Raw genomic sequence first — 21,963 nt, forward strand, 5'->3', positions numbered from 1 at the left:
CAGCAGCATGGAGAGTGTTTGCACAGAGAAAAATGGTTAGAGCTCCAAGTTAATGGTTGCCCCTTTGCAACAAACACAGTTCACCTAAGGCTCTTTCTGTCAGTGCAATAAAACACATCAGAGTATTGGGATCTGTTATACTGATGGAGTTGGTTTATTTTATTTCTTTTTTTTTTTTTTACGCTGGTCATTCTTTAACTGGTAACAATATTGATCAGGGTAGATCTTTAATCAAACTCTGTGCTCGTGTTGTGAAAACCAGAGCAATGAGCCGTACGTCACTCAGCTTCTACTATTCCCATCTCAGCTATAGATAAGAGCTAACTCAGCCCGGGCTCCTTCCTTCTCTGTGGCAACAGTAACACAAACACACAGAGGGGGGATCACACACTACCACGATATAGCTGGAGCCTAAACTTGTAACTCTACCTGGATTTTGACTTTCCATCTCCACGTCTTCTTTTCCGCGAGCATCTAGAAAAACAAGAAGAAGAAGAAGAGGAAGAATTCAAAACAGTGGAAAACATTTGAGTTCATTGCCAGAGCCTGGAGTTGAATTGACTTGGCTTTTGATATCGCCACAAACAGCCTTTTCATTCTATCTCTTTGTGTGGCTTTGTCTTTGTACTGCAGTATGAGAGCAACGGAACCACAAAGACATGCATAAATTAAATGACAATAAAGAAGGGGAAAAGAATGTCACTTCTAAAGCCAAAAATGATTGAGGGATTTCTTTGTTCCAAGCCTCTGTGATAAGAGTACTTTTTTTTTTTTAAGTTAGAGTAGCGGCACACAGGATGGAAAGACTGAACTGGAGCGAATAGAAAAATCAATTTTTGATGACAAATTGCATGAAGAAACACTGGTACCGCCAAGAGGCTCGCAACATGTGTTAATGGTCCGTAGAGCTACATTACCATCATCGCCCTCTTCTTCACCACCTGTTTCGTCTTTACCTGGAACGGGAGAGAAAGGAATCATCAACCCAACACAAACATGCATGGGGGATAACCTCAGTCATTAATTCTGAAAAACAAAGCTACCAGTCATACTAATGATCACAAACTGTTCAACTTGAGGCAAAACATCCATCCTGTGAGAGCTGACATCACATCTTAAATCAGCAGCGTCCTTCCAGAAGGTGTTCTTATGCAGGGTTTCATTTATCACCCAGAAAAGCTCAAATTCTATTTTCCCAAACATCTTCAATATCGCTGCTAACAGGAAACTGCTTCCATTTGGATGAAATCCTTATTTTGGTTAAAATGCCACAACTAATTTATTTTTACTTTGTTAGCTTTTCACATAATGAGCTTTAAAGTTTGGCGTTGATAGGCTCAGAAAATGATTGTGGTTGCAGTATCTTTGTCTGCCTCTCCAACAGGGTGAACATTGTTATTTTAATGGAGAACAGCTAACATATTGACCATTATACTACAAAATGTTAGCATGCTGATTTAGCCAACTAAATTGTATCACTTAATACACAACACAATGCTTGTGTAGTAACACATTGGATCAATCAAATTATATATTTATGGAGTAGCTATCTTTCTATCAGACATAAAAACCAAAGTTTTGGTCAAACTGTATCATAGTTCAGTATTGCATATATTTTGGTGGAACACTGTATCAGAGTAGTTTGACTATGATCCTATGAAATGCCACAGCAAAGCACCATGATTCATCATTTTCAGGGAGATCCATTGAAAACTCATGAGTCATGACTGCATCTGACCAACTACGACTGTGTAACGCCAACATTCAGCCAAAATGCGCACAAAAGTCAGATTTTGCACAACAATCTTATCTTATCTGATCTGTTACTCCTTCAAAAAATGCTATTGTTGCTCTTTTGGATTCTTCACACACACACACACACACACACACACACACACACACACACACACACACACACACACACAAGCCAATGACATTTGGGACAAATTGAGTAAATGAAAGCCATGACACCAATAAGAGAACATGCTCTACAATGGCTATTGTGCAGCTTCCATAATTGCTTTTTTAACAAGCTGCAGAAAGAAACCATTTTTTCATATCTATGCAATTTTTGCCCTGCACTCAGAACAATAAAAATGCCAGCCTCTATTAAATGGGAAAAACGCCAGTTCTACCAGTGCTGCATGTTTGTCTCAAGTGCCTCTGTCCATCACAGAGAATGCTGGTGACACGCAGTAGATGGCAATCCTTTCTATTAATCATGACTGGCATTTGAGATGGAGCCACAGACGGGGCAGAAAAGAATACTTCATTGGAAAAAAACAAGTTAAGATGAATGCTTCTTTGGCCATGAGGTAACCCTAAACCGTTCCTCTGCATTTAAAAAATTATGCGTGGCTGTTGAACCTGTCTAAAGTGATCCCAAACAACAATATGTCAGATACGACAAAGGGCTGAATGTAATTTCCTCCCTGTTACGTGATCATTCGTATTCGGCTTATTGAATGGAACAGCATTCAATTTGTGATAAAGGATGCTATAAGGGACAAATTGTGGGTAAACACACAAAGCACACCAGAAAAAGATTTTATGCTTGCCAGATGTGATTTATATAGCCTGAAGTTAAGTTCAATTAAAACATTGTCTCTCCACGAGGTAAAAAGCAGCTCTCTCATGTGCTCCCAGCAGCAGGTGGCAGCATTGTCACAGCTTTATTTGGCCAATATTCACTGTACTTTACTGTCTTAACCATGAATCAGGTTTTGACATAGTTGAACACAGAAGGGCTCCAGCCAAAGTCCACCTCTCAGCACCGTTAGTGTCCAATCTCCCATGAATTCCACTTTCAGAACTACAGAGATAAAAAGGACACTACTGGTATTAACCTGCACTTGAACTGAATGACTGATACCTCTGTAGTGTACTGTCCTAAAAAAAATCACCCACACACGAAAATGATTTATTTATGTCAACAGCAGATTCAGAGGTACAGTATCACAAAGTCATAAACAATTTAGATGCTGATATACAACCTCCCCTGTGTGCTGTAGTTGCATGACAGCAGAGTAAACACTAGCTAAGACAAAAAAAATGTATTTCATTTTTTGTTTTTCATTTCGAAGGAAGTAAAGGAAGTAAAGGAAGTAATTCTTATTCAGGGGTGAACAGAATAGAGATGTGAATAAGTTGCAAACACACAGCAACACAATCGAGTTAAAAGTATCTCTTCCCCAGCGCTGTCCGTCTCTCTCATTCCTTCCATTAAAGCCAATTGGAGCAAAGGAAGGACAAAAACCAAAAAAGCGAGCACTTGAAATATTCATGAGATATGTGTAAAGACAAAAAAAGAAAAAAGGTGCAGCGATGACCAACAGCTATCATTCAAAGACACTTTTGCATGCGCAATGCGTGTTGGCAAGTGTAGCACAGGCGTCGCAAGCAATGCTTGATGAGGCGCCAAGTCATGATGGATGGTATACCACAGGGCAGCTCTCTGTCCGTCCACACGCGCTGTTATTAACCTGAAAGTCCATCCAGGCTCTTCAGCCATCTCTCACCTGAGGTCTTTCCCAGAAAAAGCTCAAGCATGCCAGGCAAACAGACGCAGCCAGACATTGATTTCTGGCTCAATGTCCATTTTACTATGCCCTGTGACATCCACTAATCTCCCTAATACCAATCTGATATCAAATAATGGACAGCGTGGGGCTGCCCGCCAGCTCAGGTGTGCTCTAAAGAGGCTACACTCGGACCTGGACCTCCACGCCAGCCTTGCCCTCCCCTCCCTGTCTCTTTCTCTTTCTATGGCTCGCAGCATCTGCATGCTGTGCTGCTGTTTCATGTGGATTACATCACAGCATAGCTCATCACACACTCACACTCACACACACAGTTAATCTATGACCCTTTTATGCAAATACACTCCAGGATTATTTGTAGTTGACGAGGAGGGATTCTGGTCTTTCTACTTCCTCTTTTGAAGAAGTTTGATATATAGTTGTTGTTGTTGTTGTTTTTTTCTGCGTTCAGCAGTTAGATTTGTTTTAATGTAAAGAAAAAAAATGACTTCATTTGTTCAGCATTTTAACACTGACAGTGTTGGGAATGTGAAACATTCATCAGACATGAATGAGACATTTAAAAAAAATGGAGTAACGAAGCAACATTTTTTAACAAGACAAAAAACAAGATAAAATAAATGTCTACTCAGTGACGAAAAAAAAAAGATTAAATGAAGCTTGTTTTGAAGTCTGATGTTCAAAAGAAGACTGAGAGGCTGCTGTGTAGTTTGAATTGTTCGCTGTACTGCAGGTTACATGCTCTTTTCCAACTGGCAGTTTGTATTAATTCTGTGCTTTTTAACTAGCAGTAGTTGTTTGTGGGACGGAGTTGCCCTATAATTACCTCCAGTCCGCGGTAACTAGTGTATTTATCATGGAACAACGGTGGAGAAAAGGCTTAATGTTCTCTCTCCATCAGTGCTGCAGCTTGAAGCCCCTCATGTTGGACCCACAGACTGAGAGCGTGTGCCCCGGGGAGCGTGATGAATGCGATGGATCAAACTGCGGCACATTGACGGACACCCTCCTCCAACTCTGCTGCGGCGTAATTCATTCTAAAAAGTGCTCCACATATTGACTATCACAAATAGATGACCTGCTTTTGCGGGCTGTAAAGATGGTGAAATATGGTGGGTTCTTTTTTTTTTTTTTAAAAAGAAGATCTTGCACAGATGTGGTGCAAGACTCAAGCATCTTATAATGTCTGTCTCACGCTGACGGTGGGGAGTTTTTCTTGTGGTTTGTTTTTGTTTTTTGTTTTTTTTTGCAGCTAGCATTTCTTCTGGTCTGTGTTATCTTGACATCTGAGTGTTGTCTGTGATTAATCCGTCCTATGTGCTATATCGAACCAGTCCTAACCTTTACAGCGCAAGCAGTACAACATCATTTCATTCTCCTCCTGTGAGAGAGGTTGTCTCAAGGACTGAGTGTTCCCATGCTAGAAAGCTGTGCCAAGGCCTTTTGTGAATGGATTAGTTACTATTAAGCTGCCGGGCCTGATAAATTAGGATTTATAAAGATTATTACAAAATACTTATGCCCTCCTAATGCTGGTGATTGAATTTGTGAATCATATTGAATTACTGCTTTGGATTATGGGAAGGTATGTTGAATAGGCGGGAAGAAATGACTTATTGTGCTTTGTTTAACAACACTGTGTGTATTGACGCCCTTGAAGTGACTGCACTATCTAGTCCAGCCTCTCTCAATCAGCAAGAGGAGCCGCTTCCCCAAAGAAAACAACCGTGACTGCTATCTTCAAAAATTCCCTACAACCTTAAGGCTTGAAGACAAATGGATGGTGTACCATTTTAATTGCCTACTAACACCCTCCAGTGTAAGAATCTAATTATCTTTGGTCCATCGTATCGGAGAAGCCTATAATTGTTTCAATATTACACATCCAAAGGGGCTGAAACTGCAGAATAGCCAGATAATGGCTTCTTAAACAAGTTTGCCTCAAAGAAAACATTCTTTTAAAAAAGACCAGACTTCATCTTATATTCATTTCCCCAAAGAGGATCTTGGCATCAGAGAGCAAGAGATTACTGACCAAGAACACTCACCTTTACTTCATGCACGCAAAACAAATGTTTCTGTACACACAAATCAAAAGAGGTTTATTCTGCCTGTAACAGTATTTGGCATTTTCAAAATGCTCATTGATAACATTCAAATACAAATGGAAATGCACATGCACAGACAAATAAAGACAAACCTCTGCTGTTATCGTCAACTTCTTCCTTAGTTGCAGATTTCATGGGTGTGTTATCTGCAAATAAACAAAAATAAACGATGATTCACACTGTGAAGTTGCAAAATGGCAGTGCATGTCATCAGTTTGGAGAGTTAGATGGGAGATCGTGTGATGCCAAAAGCAGCAGTTATTATTTTAACTCGGCCGCTCTGTCTCGGTTGACCACATTTCAAGCTCATGTAGGAAACTCTCTGGCTCTTCCGTTATTTGGTTTTATACCTGTCGCGGAAAAAAAAAATGACTCCGGTGAGAGAAAAGGGAAGAATGTGAAGCTTTGAGACCAACTCTGGAGCTTAACTTGGGACAAAAGCACAATTCCATGTGAGAGTGGCAGTCGTTTGAACCTTTGAATCGGCTCCAGGCTGCACTGATTCAAACTCTGGCTGATGGAGCAGAATAAAAGGCCAGCTCTTGGCACTGAAGCAGAGGCCCACCAAACAAGGCCAAACTGGACCAGAGCACGGCTGGCATGATGATACAACAGAGTTGGGAATTATCAGGGTTATTTCAGTTGGCTTGGCATTCTCCGGTGCTATGTCATTATACTGTATACAGCGTAAAATAGCTGGTGAGGAACATGACAGGAAACAACGTAGCCACTCAGGCGCTAACAATAGGGCAAACACACAAATGCAGTTCCCCTCGGCCAAGTCTTTATGATTTAGCCATTACGTGCACATTGTTTCACTCTGGAATATCACATTTTACAATGCACTTATAAAAACAGCCCTTTTATGTTCACCTAAAATAGAATCTCATTGGAAACACAGATGCGTGTAATTGGCAAATCATGGGGGTGATTTTGGGAAGAAAAACATTTTGATAGCACCCTAGGTTCTACATCTATGGTGTTCTGAATGCTTCCTTCAACAGACACTAAAACTAACATTATTCTCTGCTTAGTTGGTTGCACGTGTACTGCGACTTCTTGCAGGGGTGCAGCAGTTAGACCTGGAAAGCCCCTTTGGCCTGAATTCCTTTGTACTCAAAGAGGAAAAACTCCCCATCAAATACTGCACCTTGGAGAAAACTGCTACAGGCAGTACATTTCATAAAAAATAAAATTTTTCTGAGTACCAAAGAGAGAGAGGGGGGGGAGAGAGAGAGAGCCACTGCTGCTACTCAATTCAATCTATTGTTGCAATTCAGACAATACCCGCGCACACTTGCATGAGGTTTTCAGGCCCTGTTGTTGCTTATTCAGGACATCAGTGCACAGACAAATGTCACTAGTTTATCTCGATAAGCAGTATCTGGGAGTTTCAGGCCTTGTGCCAAGATGGTGCGGCGATAAAAGCATTATTCGCTGACAGTTCAGTTTGCGCCATTGTCTGGTTCATGCTGTGCAGGGACGTTGCTCTGCTGTTTCTTTGTCACTCTCTTTAGGTGGTCTGAAGGCGTTGTGCCCGTAAGCCGGATGAGAGAATGGTGTTGGGAATTAGCTGTGGATGTTAGCGTTTGAAACGTAATGTACCTCACACAAAGTATTTTTAGGTGTGACGCGTCAGACCCGGGACTCAACTTGTCACCAAACGGCTAAGCGTTCAATTTCATCGGGTGAATGAAAACCAGGCAAATCACTGTCGCGAGCTGCAGCTATACCACTCGCTCAGCCTCTGTGTACTTTAATGGAGGTGTTAAGGTGAAAAGGCAGCCATGAAATATTCTGTCACTCACCTCCCTTCGGCTGCTCCTCTGTAACCTCCGTGTCATTGTCTGGCAGAGGGGGAAAAGAGACAGGTGTCAAACCGTGCTATTTTATAATGTATGATACAATGAATCATCACAACTTTCCTCCTTGATAATAATGTTAGAGCACAGTATCCCATGCTGCTGTGTACTCCACAGTTTGAAACATGATTGTGATGGTGGCACAAAAACAAAAACCCAGACCCGGTTCACCGGTCCAAGAGCCGGCTGTTGAAACTATTTCACCTCCTCGTCAGACCTGGCAGCCATGCTCTAAAATCAGACCAACAACCTTCACAGCCTCTCCAATTCCCCCAGCACACGGCCTTGGATCGAGTGAGTTATTATGCTGAATGACTGCGTGTGTGTGTTTCATGAGACACTCTGTTTCAAATAAACCCATACTGGTATGCTCATCTATAAAGGACAGAAACCTCCCATTTTGTCAAATTACAAGGGCCTATAAAAGTAAAAGGAATACTTTTCTGTATTGGTTTATTGTACGAGGCAGACCGAGCGAGCGGGACGTGCTTCCGGGTGGATGAGCTGAAGTTGCACAGTGTGAGATGAGAGGGAGGCTTTTGGATGCTGCTTCAGGAGGATCTGCAGAGTGAGAGATGGGGAGGACTGTGCCATGCCTGGCTCCCATCATACAGACTTTGCACAGCTCAGCATGTCTCAGAAAGTTTTGAGTCATGCCACTGTACACAAAGCGTGCCAACGCACTGTATGAACGGAGAGCGCTGCATGCGTGTGGGCGTATGCATGATATATGTATGCGTACGGGCGGTGCGTGAGCCTGAGCGACGATTGCGCCGTGGTTAACAAGCAAATGCGGCCGTTAGCTTGATGAAAGGCTGTTGTCATCTGCTCTGTGGAATCGTAACCATCAGAGCTCCCTGTGGATCCAGCGACAGGCTTTCCTTTTGTATAACACTGAATGAAAGGGTACAGTGCATTAATCTAACCCTGCTCGGGGGAAACAAAGGAAAGGCCCGGTGATACTGTATAACAATAGCACAAGGCTGAACACATGAGGAGCCTCAGCTGCTGCCATGTCCTATAACATTATTACCGCTGCTCCAGACCGCTTTCACTGCAGGAAATTTATGTGATGTGGTCAAGACTAACAATATATGACACCTTTCTTTCATTCCTTCTCTCCTCCTCGGGGTAAAGACGATGATTGTCTTCATATAGCTTCCATAGTGTGATATGTTGGGGAATCTGCTCGTGTTAAAGTTAGATGATAGGATTGATTTTTCATACCTGCGCTCTATATTTCAACCTAGAGCATAGTTAGAGTGTTAACAGTATCCAAATCTCATTCAAGCCCCAATAATTAACATATTATGTGACCCACCTGACTCATAAATCATTCACCTCAACTCATGTTAAATTTAATTTTGGGCTTTTGGATAAAATAAATGTGCTATAATGTAATTTAATAAAAAATGTATTTATTTAAACTCATTTAACTTTTAGAAGCAATTATCAAAGAACTATTCCTTTGTGCTACATTTTCCCTCCACTTTGAAACAGTTTGCCATTTTACGACGGGTGGTCTGGGCACTTTTGGATTTCAAGCTTTGAAATGATTTGCATGACAAGTGAGCGCGCCCCTAAAACTACAAATTGTAAAAAATAATCCAAAAGTGTGCATGCTGACAAGAAGGCAGTCGGGATGTGCATTTGCATGTTCCCATACATATGTGCGATTTATGCACAAACGTGAACATCTTTAAAAACCCGTCTTTCGGTTTGATCCCCGTGCCTGCCGCAGCTGACTGAGACCCAGAGAGCCATGCTAACACACCGTGGTCTTCCCATTTCCCTGCCCTGAGGAATTACCAACACAGACTTCATTCTCACCCCTCACAGGGTCATATCCTCTATCAACAAACTACATGTGTGTGGTAGAAGCTTGTGCAGCGGCGGGTTTGGGGATCGAGGGGGACGCCTTGGTGGACCTTTGGTGGCAGGTGTGTGGGTTGTGGGTTTGGGAGTATGGAGTCTATTAACAGCCATGTAAATAAATGTCAATTGGAAAGACACAGTGAAACGGTTGGAGGGAATGCAGCAGCCCCTGTAGATCTGCGGGCTGTGTTAATATTGTCAGCACTGTGGCTGATTGAGGGGAAGAAGGGATGAAGCCCAGCTTGTGGGCAGCCACCCGGATCATATTAGTGGAGGACTATACCCAGAATCAATTTCAGCATGCTTTTACTCTCTACAACCAAAGCTGGCTGGCTGCATGCATGCCAAGGCAAGCATGTGGTCAATCATGATCTATGAACCAATCTGCATACTTAATTCAATCCTGTCATAAGATTAATTGCATCGATTGAGCCTTACATATTAATCAATCAATGGATTCACTTACTTTATATTTCTAAAAATAAGAGCACGATAACTGACTGAAATTTTCTGTGGACTGTTTCTAGGGGTCTATATCGCTTCAAATGATGCAGACACCGATGGCCCGTTTAACCAGATAGCAAGCCTGTCATAGCACCTTTGAGATATGCACAGTTTATGGCTTTTCAAAGTAATGAATAGGTCATTATATCACCGGTTATGAGCTCAGTTGGTGAAGGTGGGTTATAGACGGTGAATGGTACTACAGAGGCAAAACTCTTTACGTACGGCTGCGGTGAGTTTTAGCTTGTTTGTCAAATTGCACGTATGTTTGCGTTGCCTCCTTCACAAAATATGTCTCAAAACAACTGAAGTGCTGGCTGAGCTGGGGATACATAAAAATACCTTGATGAGAACTCCATCAGTACTCATCCAACAGCTGCTCCTCTGAGTTTTCATCTACAAAGCTTTGCATGGAGCAGACAAAGATGGCGCAGCAGCGTACCCCCCCCCAAAAAAAAGAAACTTCTTTTTACACCTCAACTATGTGCAACTGAGCACACATGTCAAGTCGGCCAACTATGTGCCTTTTCTTAAAGTAAATTATGCAGCTTCTGTTCAGGGAAATCAATGAAATAGTTTGCACTTGCATTTAATGTATCTTAAGTATTTAAGTATTTAAGGAAGTATTTACTAATTTGTGTTACACATTCAGGCAAATAGGTTTGCCCATCCTCCTCCATCTTAGCAGAGGGGACTCGCTTCAAAGCGATAAGCGAGAATTCAGGTTTTAAAGACAGCATGTGAGGGGAGCACTGGACATCGCTGACTGTTGATCCTGGGTTGATCCCGGCCATGTTGTCTCAATCTCAGTCACACTTTTGTGTATCACATATTATTTGCATGCTGTTGGGGTGAATTAACACGGTGACTACGTCCCCTCATGGTGCCCTCACATCAGCGTGTGTGCAGTAAACTGTGCTTTACTGCGGGCCTACTGAACCAGATCTTCATGAGACACAAATGATCCTGGACTGTAAAGCTGACATGTAGTGTCCTGTGTAGGAGGTACTTATAAGCGGACAGGTGAGGTGTGACTCTTCACCATGTCGTGTGAAATTTCTAACAATGGGTCCGTCATCTTCAGCCTGTCTTCGAGATCTGTAGCTTCTAATCGCGCGTTCCTTTCTAATTCAGCCATTCTTTCTGTCCTCTGATAAGGTCAAAGCTGTCATTGCTATTAGGATGTGTTGTGCGTTTTTATGTCCACTTACTTACAGTAACTGCATACATGTGAATGTGTTATTGTTTACATTAAGTCCCATTCCCAGCTTGAGGAGTAATTAATTTTGCGCGTGGCCAGTTAGACTCATGAACCAATTACTAATGTTGGCAGTTTGACTGCATTGCCTGTAATGAAAACCGTTAGATGTGATGCTGCAGTGGAGGAATGGGAAAAATGGACACACAACACTGCAGCAGAAAAACCTGCAGCCATTTGTTCTGACATCTCATTATGATGTTAATCTTCTAATATCCAATACTCTACTTTTTATTTGTATGGCTTTGTGTGACGTGGCTTTGTGTGTGTGTGCACGTATTCCTGTCAGCAAGAGCAATGTTTTAGTTACGCCTCTTTGCAGAAATTTAACCATGCTTTGGCTCTCATAGCAGCAGCTTGTAGGAACGCACAGTGTGACGGAGCAATTTCCTGTATGTAAATGCTGTTTACATGTTCCTGCTCCTGTCACTGTCACTTGAAAGATCGCTGGAATATGAGAAAAGCAGCTATATGATGAAAAATGAGAATAGCATGACTTCAGTAACGAATCTATCGTGTCCACGCTCCGCTTTAGATGTGTTTGAAACAGATGCCACGAGGAGGATATCAGGTTTAATTCAACCGCGCTCACTCAAACTCATGCTCAGGCATTAGGGAAAGCGCAAGGCCACAATTTACAAACGCTTAATAGCAGCTTACTGACAGAAGCAGTGGTGGAGAAGCTCTTACTTGATGCAATGATGGAAACTGATAGAAGGTGGAGGGATGAGGTAATGGATGGCATGGGATTATGTGAAAATGAGCGAGAAAGTGGGAGGAAACAAGAGGGGGTGGAGAATGGAAAGGGTCGATGTGACAGGGTTATTGAAAGCGAGATGATGCTGCAGGAGACAGAATGGACTGAGGTCTCTGTGTGATGCTTTCAGTGCTGCCACGGGATCCATCGGACTGTCTGTCTCTAGCGGTGAGGATGATGAGATGTATCTCAAAGTGCTCAAGTGCACCTGCAGAGCTAATTCACAGCTCCTGATGTACTGCTACCATTCTGTGCAGGCTAAATGCTAGTCGTTTCATAACACGGGCACATCGCGGTGCCATCACACTAATCAGATTCTCTTTGTTAAAAATGCAGCTTTAAACCGCTGTTCAATTAATCTACATGGTGTAGCCAGGCCGGATAAAACATAAATTCACTTCTCTTGAGTGTCGAGTTTACAACCGCAGCTTTGAACATGCACATGAAGCGAAAGACTGGAGGTGAGCGCTGTGTAAAGAAAAATAGTGTGACAGTTTTTGGTCACTTGGGATTAATATTGTATCTGGTCCACACAGCAATGCAGAGCAGTAAAAAAAAAAAAAAAAGGGCACGTGACAGGCGAGACACTGTGATGAGGAGAAGCACTTGGGCAAGCTTCACAAAGTGTGCTGTGGTAGTTTTCTGCCATGACCCCACGTTTAATCAAAGCCTGACCTCTGGCATCCTCATTAGCAACTTATTGCATGTCGGTAAACAACCGTTTCTACGGAGTTGTCTTCTAACAATGCAACTCGAAAGTTTTGTGCTTTCCCCTCTGTGACACGCGCTGAGCCTGTTGTTTTGGTTCGTCCCCGCTCCCAGACGTGGAGAGATGTAGGGCATTCATCCGCTGACAGCACTTGTAAATGGCGAGAGTGATAACTGGAGAACAACAGCTCCAGATTCTCATCTCAGAGCACTAATATGATGAGACGGGAGCTGGGTGCACGGGGGCAGGCGATATAATTAAGGTCCCTCCCCAGAATGTAATCTTTCAGGGAAGAGCCTGGGCGGGGAGCTGGACAGATGATGGCAGCGCAGGGGGAACAAAACATTCTCCATCTGGGAGCAGCGAGATGAAGGCCTGAGAGCTGCTATTCCGTTGGGGAGCGGGGAGCGAAAAGTGAGGCAAATGGGAGGTAATGCTAGGACCGTAAAGCCAGCCAGGCTTTTTCAGCTCCCCGGCTATTCAACTCAATCCTCCGCGGAGCCCCCATCAGAGCTGGTGACTACTCCTGGCCCCCCGAAAAAAGATGATGACATGAAAAGGCGGGGGGGGGGGGGGGGGGGGGCGAGCGAGAGCGAGAGACTGAAAGGGGAGTGGGAGTTGAAGATAATGGATGTTTGTTTATTTCGCACACAGACATGAGGAGCAGTTACCATGGATGATCAGCGGTTGCTATGCATCCGTGGGTTTTCTTTTTTTTTTATTTTTTAGTTTTTTTTTTTAGTTCTCGCAGAAGACATTCGGCGCTGGGGACTGTTATTACAGTCAATCAAATCTGACATTTAAGTCTCATCAGAATATCAAAAAATATGTAAAATATCAGCTTGCTGGTTCGCTGACAAGAACTCTAACTTTCAATCCTATTAAGTCAATCCGCTGAGAGCCTGACACGTGTTATACCAACTGTGGGCATAAATTCTCACAGTTAAGCTCCCAAATCATTTTGAAGATGCACTGATTTTGTTTGCGTTTGAAAGTATCACCCAGACCTGACAGGGTCTTATATCACTGCTTCCAGGAACAAGATATCTCCTGCTGCAGCTATTTCCTGAGATACACGAGGAAAACAAAACCTGCCTCGCTTTATATAGACGGTCAATTAAGTAGGTGGTGACATCACATTATAGACAAAATCAAAGGGGCCTCAGGAAAACACAGCGTATTAATCATTCATCAATCCATTAGCTGATTCCACTCAAAACAGCACAGAAAATGTGATGATGCAGTATTAATGATATGCTGCAGAGTCCACTGGAGGTAAAACACACATACCTTGAAAAATGATGGGCATTTTCTTCTTGTAGATGGCGAAGTCTGTGTCGAGGAAGACGCAGAAAATGACCCGTGTAATCTGCGCAAGGGAAAAAAGAAAAGAAAAGAAAAGGAAGAGCAATTATTTTACAAGCTCATTGCAAAAAAAAAAAAAAAAAGCTGGTCTTGCTGGTGAACTTCATGGCAGAAAATGTTACAGGACTTGTTTGGATCCAACAGCTGCATTCACGGCCATCGGAAATCTAAAAATCTCATTTGTTACCCCCCGAATCAGGAACACCCAAATGGTCCCCTCAGGGACAGCTTTTAGAGAATATTACAGAGTGTTACATCAGAAGAGGTAGAAATTGAATGGTAACATTGGTTAGTGGAGGGCAATAAGCCTCAGCATCGCACAAAGTGCTACCACGTAAAATTGCGACATTAAAAATGAGCGATGGGAAGTGCTGTTCGTACACAGTAAGGATAATAATGCCAAGGTTAGTTATTCAAAGAAAAAACATCAGTGAATAAGCAGATTTGATAGTGATCATTTTTACATTTTATTTAATTTCATTTTTAATAATTTTTATGAAATGGAAAACTTTGACAGAAAACAAGATATTGACTTATTTTCTATTTCAGTGGCACCAAAAAATAAACAGTGAAGGAATTAATATACATTTGTGCTTTTAGAGTCAGAGCTGTAAAAGATGATTTGACTCAAACTCTCAGAATGCAAACAAAACAGAAACCATCACTCAACAATTATCAAATTATTATTTGATTTCCTTTGAATATAACTGAATAACTTCATACTACGGAGTCTCTGTTTATTGTGAAAAAAGATAAACTGGGCAGCTTCTAAATCAAACTAAAATCCCACAACAAACAGAAGACAAAACTCACTGACTCTTTAACTCGACGAAGAGTTCACAATGACAAATGATTAAACACGAACTAACCGAAAGACTAGTTAGATTATTTTATCTCTGTTCTTTGGTTCAGTTCATATATAACAACTGTTTTGTTTTTAATCTATACACACAACAGAAAATCAGATAATGACCTTGGTCCATTGAGCAACAGGATGATAAATCTGGACAACATTGTGGTCTCAACTGCCTGCCGTTAACATAATCAAACATGAAAACGTTTGTGAGCATCTCACTGATCTTCGCACTGTATACTGCTCTTGGTTCATTTAAACAGATAAAAAGCTGTCTACTTTCCCGATACTGTAATCACGTGTCTAAAAGAGTCGCACACTGAATTGTTAAAGGGCTGCAGAAAAAGAGGTCACCTCTTTCACTTTCACTCTTCTCTAGTGGAGTCTTAGATGTGCAGACATCAGTCACAGTCGCAAAGATGCATTACACACCACGGCAACAGATAATCGCTTGACTGAATAATGGCAATTTTACACAGCAGCCGTAATGGTAGCTATCATCCCACCGTCCTGCACCGTGCAGGATAGTGATGTTATGGGAGAATAAAAGGAGCTCGCCAGCTTTAGCCCCATTACTGACCCTGCCCAACACAAGGATCCGATTCAAAGAGGCACCCTTCTGCTGCTCATACAGCCATATATCTATTAATAGTTTATGATCCATGCTTTGGAGTAAATGTTAGGAGCTGCATCCAGGATGGTAACATTTTATTTTGCCAGATGTCTTGGGGGGCTTTGTTCATAAAATGTAGACTCGCTCTCTCAATCCCTCAACCCCGACAGAAAATGAAAGAAAGCTTGAAGCCTCCTTTGAAGTCGTGGGCTCGCTGACAAACAGATTGTGCGAAAAGTGATAATGCACCAAGATAGTGCATACCACTGGGTGCTAGAAGGCCACAGGACGGCAGCTACCCGGGAATTTCCATTACTCTTTCATGGAGCTCCATTCTGAAACTGACTGCCCACTGTGAAACAGGATGAATCATGAATTCATGCCTTCCTTTGAAACACAAAGTGTGCGTGCACACACACAAACGTACATACAGTACAGATACAACCGATGATGATTGCATCTCTGAACTGTGTTGACGTGTTAAAGCAAAGGAGAAACAGCGCTCTGATTTAACTGACAAGTTGTGCTAAAACAAAACCAAACAGAAATCTTAGTATCCAAGTCATGTAGACTTTTCTCTCTGGCTCCCTCTTCCTCTGTCAATCTCTTTGTCTAGTTTTTGTTACAGCACTTCCACATTCCGCAGAAGGCTTGGGCAACTTCTTTTATTCTCCAGATCAGAAAGGCGTCGTATGGTCTTTGACAGATATCAGCCAGACCAGGATGCCAAATGAAACCAGTGCCAGGGTAGAACATTGACATTCTGTCTGAATCCAAACAAACAGTGTTGGCCAAGGCTTCGCGCTATTGTAAAATAAATCAAATGCAACGGAAAAGGTGATCTGTGACTTTTCTTAGCAAAAGTAAATTCTACTCCTCTGTGCTTAAAATACCTCGTTCTTCCGACGTCAGCCGCGGACAGCTTATCTCCTGTATGCACACATTTAGGGCTGCAGAATCTGAGAGAAAGGGAGCTGGAGAGCAATTTCCGGAATACTAGTCAATACAGCCGTTTTGATTCATATACATTGACAAAATTACTATCTTTCACACCGGCTTTACATTGATACGTCTTTGCTTGATTGCTCGTACAAAACAGAGAAAAAAAGGAAATGATCAAATGGTATTATCCTGTGTGATATATAATTATAGTTAATGGTTGAAGATATAGATTGGAAGCATGAAAAAAAAAAAAACATACTGTGGTCTTCTGGGCAGTTAAAGCAAAAGATTTTTAAATGACCATCGCAGAGAAGATACTTTATTGTTTTTGATGCGGAGGAGGTGCCTAACACTGCAAGATATACATATACGTATGTGTGTGTGTGTGTGTCTGTCCGTGTGTGTGCTGAGGGTGCACCCTGCAGTCGCCAAGGTTGAAAAAGTTAATGGAAGACTAATTAGAAAGCTGGGATCACTGCATGCTAGCCTGCCCAGTCATTACTCATCCTTGATTGGAGGGCCTTTGCCAAAGGGTGAGGACAATATGATTGGGTCCTCGGGATGCATCTGCGAAGAATGGCCATCTTGACAGAAACATGCTCTGCACGATAGGATGAGAGACTCTGTAGCTGCTTGACCTGCCACTCTCCGACCTGTCTTTGGTGGAGACCCTCCCAAGTTTGGGGAGTTCAGTGGGCTCGAAAGTTTTTTGACGGTGAGGAGTCTCCTCCAAAGAAAACCGAAAAAAAAAAAAAAAAAAAATTATAAATAAATAAAGGAACATTAAAATGTATAAATGGTACAACAAACCACACTATTCTGGCTGGTAGTTTGAAACATTTCCAATGAATTGCTTCATCTGTGAAAAGCTGAGCCGCTCCCACCTTCTGTCGTGTTATACATTGCACTTTAAATGGTTTATGGTGCAGACATTGTTTGTGAATGTGAACAGTGCAGAGTGAGACATTTACTGATGCAGGTTAAATATCTCATTTCAATTATTTCATTTAAAACCTTTGCTGAATATTTTGCTCATTGAGTCTAATCAATTCAAAACCAATGCCTCTTAGTTGTAATTTAGTTCTGAATATATGATGAGACTAATTAAAATGATAATGCCAGGCGTTCAGCCTGTGACTCATTTGAGAGAGACACGATACGGAGACAAACAAGATCAGGGAGTGGCCGGCTCAGTCGGTGTGTGGCAGATGCATGTGCCACTTTGTTAATGAGCAGCACGCAATGACATGAAAGTGTCCTTTACTCACATCTCTCATGAAGTACTTCATGTGATTTTTAATTTGTGCGTATCTGTGGCTCATCATTCTAGAGCGGGGCTCACCAGGTGCCCCGGACTCCTACTGGCTGGCTAACAGATGAGCTGTCATAGCTGGCCACCCATGCCCATAATTACATCGGGGGCACTGCCAGCAGAACCTGAAGTGCAGGCACAACATCACACGCACTTTTTATACTTGCATTTCCTTCTTGATTCTGTCACAAACAATAATAAGGACAGGTCTGCTCCAGCTGCAGCCCGAACCCATGGGAGATCTGTGTCTGTGTGTCCTGCGCTGCCTCGTTACCGAGCCACCGGCTGATGCAGCATCCAGATGGACAGTAGTGACAGGAGAAGGATCTCCAGTAACAACGCCGGCTGAAAGGATCCATTCATTCACTTTATTTACTCTGTCCAATTCCACAGTGAGTAAACACCAGCAAGCACCAGATTCAAGGGAGTTTAGGCAGATCACCAATCCATCACACTGACTGGCCATAATGAATTATATATCATGAGCTCAAATATTCAGAGAGGAAAAACATCTTGTGTCTGTTTTGTTTAGGATTTTATTCATCCCTTACATGACATATATGACATAGTAGTGCCGCCTGTGATCGTACCCTTGATAATGCATGTCATTGTTTCAGACAGATTGAATAATTCCAGAAAATCATTCCTGAGCCAGAAATATCTCCCCATAAAAGACAGGCTTCTAGCTGCAGCATCAAAGCCATAATCAGCGAGCGCCTGTCTGCTTTGTTGTCAGCGGCGCTGGATTGGATAGAGGGTTCACTCTGAGGCAGGTGGACCATATCCAGGCCTTATTACCGATGTAATTACACACACCTGTGTCCCCCTCTCACCGCCGGTACACAGACCCTGCAGCAAAAGCCTCATCTTAGTCAGTGTGTAAAACACACACAAACATTTTCCTCGATCCCCTGTGACCGGAACATCACAGCCCTTAGTCCCACGTTCTGCTGCTTAAAATGTGCTCGTCACTGTGACATCCCTCACGCCCGCTGCCTTTTACACAGGTAGAGATTACGTCAGGCGACGGGGCCTGCAGCTCGGGTGAAGCTGCGAGCAGCTCCTCCGTTTGACTTTGATTGACCCCGTCTGCGGAGCTGAGAGCTGCAGCTCCACCTGCAGCAAGCCGGCGAATTATCATTTCAAAGAATTGCCCTGAAAAGGTTATCCCTTTGAACAAAACACCTCCATCCACACATCTAAAGAGGAGCCTGACACTGGACTTTGAGAGGGAAGGTGACAACCAAAGCCTGGAAGAAAGTGCTGAGTTTGAATTCTTATGTCGAAAAGCTGGTTGAAATTAGATGCCCACTATAGACGATCACGATAAGAGCAGTAAAATAGTCAATGGAGCCAAATAATATTACAAAACTGACAACAGATTTTAGTAAATGGTTATGTACACGATTCTGTATAAGTGCTCAGCACAGTGTGACTAAATAGATGTGATAACATTCTGGTAAGCTGCCTGGTTATTTCATCAGAGCAGAGCATCACCACGCTGCGGCTGACTGTAAGCAGCACAGAATCTAAAACATTTTGACAGGAAAGCGCTGTCTCGCTGGATTTGGAAAAAAAAATCCATAAGATAAAATATCAGCAATTTGTATGTTAATTCAACAAACGTTGCGTATGCCTCACATTTTTACACATTAGAGTAGAACAAATAGTTCATACTGTATTATTCAGGATTCATTCCTGCATGGTGCTAAAGACAAAAATTGGAGTACAGAGTGCTTGAGGCATCTTGTATTTTAGCTCACATTTTCAAAAATTGTTCTCCTAAACTGAAAAACACAGCATTTGACTTGCACAGGCTTTGAGCCGTTCCTGCCAGCTTACTTTGCCAGCAGCAGAGGCTCTGTGCTATCTGATAAAAAAAAAAACAAAACAAAACAAAAAAAAAAAAAAAAAACCACAGACATGCACAATTTCAACAGAAAAACTCATAACTCGTCCGTTGTATTTTGTTAGATTTTCATATTTAATCTGTCTGAAAGAGACAGACAGGCTTTATGGACTTGAAATTCTTCCAACGTGAGCACCAAACACAGTAGCTAAAATATTCAAAGGTGGCTGTTTTGCCAAGTGAGTCCTGCACAACCAGAATAAAGTGAAATGTCAATAACCTCCCAAAGGAGCAGTAAGTGACATCACTTGACTGCGGCTAAATGTTTAGCACTACATAACCAGTGACAGTAATGAAAATCTTTCCAGACTCAACAAGTGGGATTGTGAGTCCCTTAGAGGAGTTCTCAGGGAAATGTCACTCCCACCAGCGCCTCCGGAGACTAGAGGCTCAGGATATTACAGCTTCTTCTTCACGGCACATGACAAATGATGCAGTAGACTCCGCTGACAAATTTGTCAATTAATATGGACGGTCAAATAATTCTAATGATTGAATACTTGTGTCGGGCCCGTGGGGAGCAGTGTGAGAGTGAAGGAGAAGGATTGGGCCATTTTCTGATCATAAAGTTGAGAGGTAGTGCAGCTGCGGATGGGGTCAAAGGGCAATAATGAAGGAAGGATTAATATAAGGGCTGTTTCTATGATCCATGGCTGCATTGGTAATGATCTGACCTCTGGACAGCCACTGCTCTGTAACAACCTCTGCTGATGAAGCAGAGTAGCCTCTGTGTGTGTGTGTGTGTGTGTGTGCTTGGGAAATGTGTTCAGATACAAGAAAATGTAAGTCTCAATCTTAGTGGTGGGCTTAAAATAAAAATAGACTCAGCCAGACACACTCTTGGACGCCTCTCTTCTGTGAGAATCTTCGATGATCTTGAATGCTGAACTCAATTAACTCATCTTTGTTAACGTCTTTAGATCGACAAGGAAATCTAAAATGTCAAAATCCAGGGAACCTCAATTTGCTCTATTTTTTACCTCGAAGAGATTTGGCTACTCAATCAAACAGAGATCCGGGAGGTGAGCCTTGCTATTGAGGTTTGTTCCGAGCATTAAGCTGCATGCAGAGATGTGAAAATGCCATCGCTGAGTCTGTGTGCTTCCAGGTAAAGGTATCCCGTGGAGTCTTCAACAATCCGACTTTGTGCATATCCAACATTTCTCACTAAAATGTATTGTTTGTCTCCCTAAGGGGATCGAGATGTTGGATGCCTTTCCTATCTCATAAACCTTTTCTTTTTATTTTTGGATGTCCGGAAAGCTCACAGTCCTTTTGTACTCTTTTATCATCAACAATCAATAAATGTGGCATCCATTTGCAAAGACCTATTTGCATGCCGTATGCCCTGTTCATTCAATAAATGCTGAGTGAGTGTCGCAGCTAAACTGGCTAGGAGCTATTTGGTTAGTTTACGTTTGCTTACATTCTCATGTTGCTAATTCTTCGATTATGAGACATCAGATCGAGCGCCCCGACTTTGTGGCCATTAATTTATCATTATCAACTGCAACATTGATTTTGCTGTTGAGTGTGATAAACAGTGGAGATTTGATCAGCCTGGCCTGTCTGTTTAACAGCTTGCAGCCATAAACGTCTGCGTCTAGCTTCAAAGAGCATCTTTTGATGACGGTACTCCAAAAAGATGAAGGTCATCTTTTTTTGTATTCCTGCTCTGACGTCTGCCCACACAAGACATCCCACCCCCTCGTCATTCTACAGATCTTCTGTACTTCCTGCTGCTTTCCTGTTACCACAGTGAGCTTGCTATCGAATTGATGTAACTGTGAATTTCACTGCAAATTGGTCTATCGAGCAGGAATGTTAGAAAATCACACGATCCTCTGGGTGTACATGTATCTGCTCTTGCAGTCGCTCTTAATGGTAATTAGTGACAGGTAATGCCCCCCCAGTTGTAGAACATGCGATTGCTCTCTGCATTTTCAGATGGAGCACTCTTCCTCTGAGAGTTCCTCCCTCCTCTTGAGGATCTTTAAAGCAACAACTGCACTCTGACACCTTTCCTGTGCTCCCAATTCCCACATTGACCGCCAATAGGCAGTATTACATGTCAAGTTGAAGGATTGCTCCTCCGTGTGGCTCGAGTCAGGCTCTGTGGATGCTCATCTGCTCTCCTGGATCATGCCAGGGGTTTTTCCTGCCCTGTTGTCAAGGCCGCTCGTTTATATTTTTCCTGGTTCTATTTAGTGAAACAGACAAAGAGAGCCAACTCAGCCCGAGCTGACATCCGTGCAGCTGAACTTGTTACGATCAGCTCACGTTGATGAATTCGTTATACAATGTGTGCTAATGTGCTCGTTTGAGGAAATTCGTGCTGTGATCTAGCCGGGTCCTGG

At 42.5% G+C, this 21,963-nt stretch overlaps 1 protein-coding gene across 2 annotated transcripts in view; it reads right to left on the reverse strand.

Annotated features, from left to right (window-relative positions):
- macrod2 (mono-ADP ribosylhydrolase 2) overlaps window positions 1-21,963 on the reverse strand; it is a 361,227-nt gene that overhangs the window by 18,015 nt on the left and 321,249 nt on the right. For both annotated transcript variants that reach the window (XM_029520733.1, XM_029520732.1), the window contains exons 9-13: window positions 13,903-13,981; window positions 7,456-7,494; window positions 5,740-5,793; window positions 918-956; window positions 430-474 (exon numbers count right to left, since the gene is read on the reverse strand). In XM_029520733.1, coding sequence (XP_029376593.1) covers window positions 430-474; window positions 918-956; window positions 5,740-5,793; window positions 7,456-7,494; window positions 13,903-13,981 — 256 coding nt within the window. The remainder of the gene's footprint in view (window positions 1-429; window positions 475-917; window positions 957-5,739; window positions 5,794-7,455; window positions 7,495-13,902; window positions 13,982-21,963) is intronic.

Source organism: Echeneis naucrates, chromosome 15, assembly GCF_900963305.1.
Source record: "Echeneis naucrates chromosome 15, fEcheNa1.1, whole genome shotgun sequence".
NCBI classification, from domain to species: domain Eukaryota; kingdom Metazoa; phylum Chordata; class Actinopteri; order Carangiformes; family Echeneidae; genus Echeneis; species Echeneis naucrates.